The 5,610-nt window shown below is 38.6% G+C and overlaps 1 protein-coding gene across 1 annotated transcript; it reads right to left on the bottom strand.

Moving 5' to 3' along the window:
- Positions 1-3,394: 3,394 nt before the first annotated feature.
- On the bottom strand, positions 3,395-5,221 carry LOC131367309 (transcriptional activator protein Pur-beta). Its single transcript, XM_058412651.1, has one exon. The coding sequence runs from the start codon at positions 4,884-4,886 to the stop codon at positions 3,834-3,836; it is 1,053 nt and encodes a 350-aa protein (XP_058268634.1). The 5' UTR covers positions 4,887-5,221; the 3' UTR covers positions 3,395-3,833.
- Positions 5,222-5,610: the final 389 nt, after the last annotated feature.

Genomic DNA, 5,610 nt, shown 5'->3' with positions numbered 1-5,610 from the left:
TGAGGTTAAGATAGTCAAGCACCAGCAGGACTGGAGTGTTCACCTCATTAGAGTTCCCATTTTAGGAAAAATGATCTAGTCTGCCTCCTAACCACTTCAGCATAAATCTTAGCGGGAGGTATGTACGTGATGGGCGCACAAAGATAAATTGAGGATACCTAAAACCTGAGTAGAAACCATATATGGGCTTGGTGTTGACCTTAGCGTATCTGCCAGAAAACATATTAATTGAAAAAATAACTATTCCTTAGATTTGTGAAGGAACATTACATTAAAAGTAGGGTTCACACTTGCATGTCCAAAAACAGTCCATCAAGTAATCGCTGAGCTCTGGAGAATCACCTGGAACAGCAACACATTTAACAAAATCCAACACATGACACTGGCATGTTTCTAATAAAACTAAATAAAAAAAAAAAGAAAAAAGAAAAAAGAAAATTTATGAAATGTATGGAAAAAGTCTATGGAACTTGCACATTCTTCAACTTTGAAACTCAGGAAGACAAAACAATCCACTGTAGCAGGATATATAGGCACAAACCTCTCTCTCTGCGTGTATATTGTTTCCTGGCATGACTTTCTTGGTGAGAATAAACAAGAAACAATTAAGATGACTTTGCAGAGAGTATCCTAACTATTATAGAGCTTTTGAAATATGATGTAGTGCATACAAATGTAATTAGTGGAATGCCTGTTTATATCCACAGTAAGACTCCTCTCTGAAGTGTACTGATTAATCGGATAATTCCAGCCACATATAGTAAATTTTAAACAGACCAAAAAAACTATCATTAGTTCAGTTTACATACATTACGACGAGCACAGAGAAGTCACAGGTCCACAGAATGAACACAATAATCAGAATGATTTCCCTTTTTCTTAAGTGAACTGCAAGGGTGGTATGGGAGCCAAAAAAAAAAGTAGTCAGCACAGCTGATGGGGGAGGATTTCTTGCCAACAGCTGCTGGTGCTCGCTCACACTTTCATTTGGCTTGCTTCTACCCAGCCCAATGCTTTATACAAACAATTCACTTCTAGCCAATTGTACTGGAGTGCATTAACAGCTGAACGGCATTATATTGAATAAGAAATGCCATCTGAAAAATCTTCAGTTTACATCAGCAACAACAACAACTTTAGACAAGGCTGACAGGGTTGCCCTACTTCCCTTGCTAAGGATGATACGGTCTGAACAGTAATGAAAGGGTGTTTACTGCAGTCTCGTTGATGCAATTGCGTTTTTGGGAGGGTGTCTTTGCACAGTGGGTTCAACAATCGAGCCCTTGTGTCTTTCAGCACTCCAGTGCTAACGGCACAGCTGAATCCTGGATAGGAATGCTAGCCTCTCCACGCCACTCATGTTAAAATAGGCAGTCTGCTAAGTCAGCTCCCTGCTGCAGGACAACAGCTGCTGCGATTGCAGGTTGAAGGAGAACATGAAGGAAAAAGTGCCAATGACAACTTATTGGGGAAAAAAAAAATAAAAAAAAAAAATCAAAAAGTCACTCTGCTCCAGTCCTATTCTGTGTTAAAAACTGCGCTCGAATTCCTGCATGGGATCTTCTGCATAAAACAAGTTTTTCTTTTATTAATCGGATCTTGAGCGTTTACAGTAGGACACAGTTACGGACACAGCTGCCATTTAACATGAAACAGTACAACAGTCAGTAGGGATAACAAAAGATGGTTTTATATAAGAATACAGAACACTTATGTCTCCCAAAAGTATCTCTTGATTTTTACTGCTGTAAGTAGGTGGCTAAAAAAAACCCCAAACAAACTGGGAAAAAAAAAAAAAAATATATATATATATATATATATATATATATATATATATATATATATATATATATATATATATATATATATATATATATATATATATATATATATATATATATATTATGACCTACATCACTATCAGTAAACTGCACCATAATCGCTGGGATACTGTTGATCCTTTTTAAGGTGCAACAATGAAATGTGGCAAACAAATCAACGCAACACTTACTAGCTGTGGTCATCACCATTGGGTAATTCACATATTCATTGTAAGAAAAACAAAACAAAACACAAAACATGTGCCCAGCCTAGATGATAACTAAAGTAAGCAATTGATGGTTTTGTTTGTTTTGCCCTCTAAATGCATGTTCTGAAGAAAGGGAAAATAAGAAACAGTAACAAAATATTGTAGCATCAACACAGCTCAATACACCATGTTTAAAGAACTTAATAAATTAAACAAACTATGTGGGGAAAGCATGCACAACACCATAATTAATACAGGACAGCTTGAAAAGCTTGAGTGCTATCACTGGGTATACTTAAAGAGCAAGTTCAATCCAACAGAGCTAATTTCTGAGCAATCAAATGCTGAACAGTTTTTAAAACTTTTTTTTTTTTTACACTGTTAGCATTGTCTGGCTGAACTGTCCCTTTAAGTGAAGCGACTTAGACAGGAAAATGAAGCAAAAAAATGGCAAATACAATGTAAAATCTGATGGTGTGCTGGAGAAAAAGGTTGATATTTGTGTTTTCTGAAACAAGATGTACTTAACATTAACATTCTTTATTTATATACTTATATACTTATATATATATATATATATATATATATATAATATATATATATATATATATATATATATATATATATATATATATATATATATATATATATATATATATATATATATATATATTCTAAAATTGTTTGCAAAAGAAAGACATTTTATTTCAAATTCCATATTATTTTTAATCTTAGAAAATTTGCCTTGGAGGCTTTAATATATTTTCTACTTAAGGTATTAAAAATATGCTGGTTTGTTCAGTTAATTCTGTCAAAGTATAATCTGCCATTATATTTTTCTAAATAAACAAAAAAAAAAAGTACAGGAACCAACCAAAAAGAATTGTCTATTTTTTGTCCTGTAAATAAAAAAGGAGTGTGGTTTCATTGCCTTAACTGGTCCTTATATCTACAGAGAAGTTATATATAATTTAACTCCAGTATAGACATTCAAATTTGGACCAGAGTTGATAAAGACAGTGCTCAAATCCCGTTTTACATAACATTTTTTGCTCATCCAATCCACCCCAAATGAACATTTCTTTAATTATGATGCATTTTATATTTCTTAAAATGTATTGAGGACTGATTACTCGTCCTCTCCCGGCTGAAGGTGGTATACCTCCACATGGGCCTTTAAGTCATACCCATCCACTAATTACTTTCTTTTCATATAGTATAGGTTATAACCTGACTTCAGTTTATTATGACTATTCCTATGACTTGCCCATACATTTTATATAACAGCCCATCATGGGGAGGTGACAGCAGTGTTATTCTTCTGGTCCACATGGGCAATTAATTATGGTCTTTTACGTCCATAACCATCAATATTATAACGAAAAAATCAAAACTTTTTATTTATTTTTTTTAAATATACTGACCAATATGCTTTCTTTTTTTCTGACTACTTTATTTCAGCAGCATTAGTGTTATAAAAGAGTAACTGTCACCTTAGACAATTAAAACTTGCTGGTTTAGGACTATAATAAATCATAACTTTCCCCGAATAAAACATAACTCGCCCAATGGCTCTAGACGGTTTATCCTCATCACACAAACTTCACAGAGCTATATATATTTTTTTCTTTTCTGTCAAATGAATATCACGCCACGAATATTTGAGTAGGCTATTTTAAAGTCCGATTCATCATGCACTTTCTTCACTTGTTTCTGCACATTTTTTTTACCGGATCTCATCATATGAGCACTACATACAGATCTTTTTTTTTTAATTATTATTATTATTTAACTTTGTGTAGCATCAGTCGTCATCCACGTCCTCCCCCTCAGACTCGTCTCTCCGCTCGTACATTTTATCGCGCTGTCTCTCCTGGATCTCCTTCATCTCCTCGGCGTAGCGGCAGAAGGCACCGCCGAACTTACTCCAGGCTTTGAACGGAATCGTGATGGAGTTCCGGTAGCTGGGCTTCACCTCGCTCACGCGAAGAAACACGCCGTACTTGTTAGAGCCGACGTCGAAAAAGAAGCGCTTGGAGTCCACCATGATGGAGGTGCCCTCAGGCAATTCGTTATAACCGCCGGAGGCCGCGCCAGCCCCGGCACCGCCACTTAGCTCCTCGTCGTCTCCACCGTAATCGTCGATGAGTTTGGCGAGCGCGTCGCGGAACTCGATTAAGCCTTGCGCGGGGAGAGCGATCGTTTGGCCCGCTTGGGCTCCGCCGCCGCCCGGGCCTCCGAGACCAAAGCCCGGCCCTCGATTCACGGTCTGACGAATGCGCAGGAACCTGCCGCGCTGATTCTCCTTCAGATCTAGGTAGTATTTACGATTCTCACGCACCAAGAACTCGCTTTTAAGAGCCCGCCGAGGGCCGCCGTCGTCTCCTGGGCCTCCCCCTGAGGACTGTGCGATCTGCTCTGGGCTACTGGGCCCAAGCTGTGCGTAATGCTCGATGAAATCGCCGAGGTAATCACGGAACTCCGCCGCCACGGACATGGAGAGGGTCAAGCGACTTTTCGAGCCACCGGCGCCGACCTCGGCGATCTTGATGAAGCGGCCCTTGGAGTTTTGCTTGACGTCCAGGTAGAAACGTTTGTTCTGGATGTCGAGGCGCTTGGACGCCAATTCCTGCGTCTCTTGTTCTCGCTGGAACTGCGAGAAACCACCGCCTCCTCCTCCACCACCTCCACCACCTCCACCACTGCCTCCGCCACCGCGCTCACTCCCGCTGTCTCCATCCGCCATCTTCACCACCGCCAGCCAACTTCTCCCACTGCCTGCACTGGTGTTTGCGCACAGTGGACGGAGAACGTCGTTGACGTCAAACTCACGGAAGTGGAATCGTTGTGATCTCATTAGCCACGCATCTGCCAATAACAGTCACTTGCGCTATTTCATAGGTTTACGTGCTTGTCATAACTATTTGAGGGGCGGGTCCAGGGTTTATTATTGGTTGGAAGTATTTCTACACACAGGCACTTCCTGTTGTTGTTTTGAAGGAGAAACGTTCCTGAAGGTCTGATCCAAGACCAACTTTCCTCATTCCATGTGTTAAATATCACCATAATATACAAGGCAGAAGCTGAACACAGATCAGCTGTTCAACCTGTCAGTTTTAACCACAATTTCCTTTCTTCATGTTTAACGGCAGCAAGACGTCAGCATAATTTTATCAATATAAATTCCACCTGATATTGATTAATAAATGTTCTAGTTCTAAATCTAAATCACACACACACACACACACACACACACACTATATATATATATATATATATATATATATATATATATATATATATATATATATATATATATATATATAAATAACATGCAATTGTTAAGACCTATACACTGAGGCCACAGTAGTCTCAGACTTACCCAAACAGGACAGTTGAAGATTAGGGGGAAAAATCACCAGAAACTGTCCATTTTCCCCATTTGGATGTTTAATGTGATACATTTTATAGATTGCTCTCTCTCTCTCTCTCTCTCTCTCTCTCTCTCTCTGTGTGTGTGTGTGTGTGTGTGTAATTTCAAATTTAAAGTATTTGAAGTCCCCTTCATTAATCTTTTTGGG

The sequence above is a fragment of the Hemibagrus wyckioides genome, linkage group LG16 (assembly GCF_019097595.1).
Source record: "Hemibagrus wyckioides isolate EC202008001 linkage group LG16, SWU_Hwy_1.0, whole genome shotgun sequence".
NCBI lineage: Eukaryota > Metazoa > Chordata > Actinopteri > Siluriformes > Bagridae > Hemibagrus > Hemibagrus wyckioides.
Note: the sequence above shows the minus strand (reverse complement) of the source record. Positions and strands in the feature narration are given on the sequence as shown.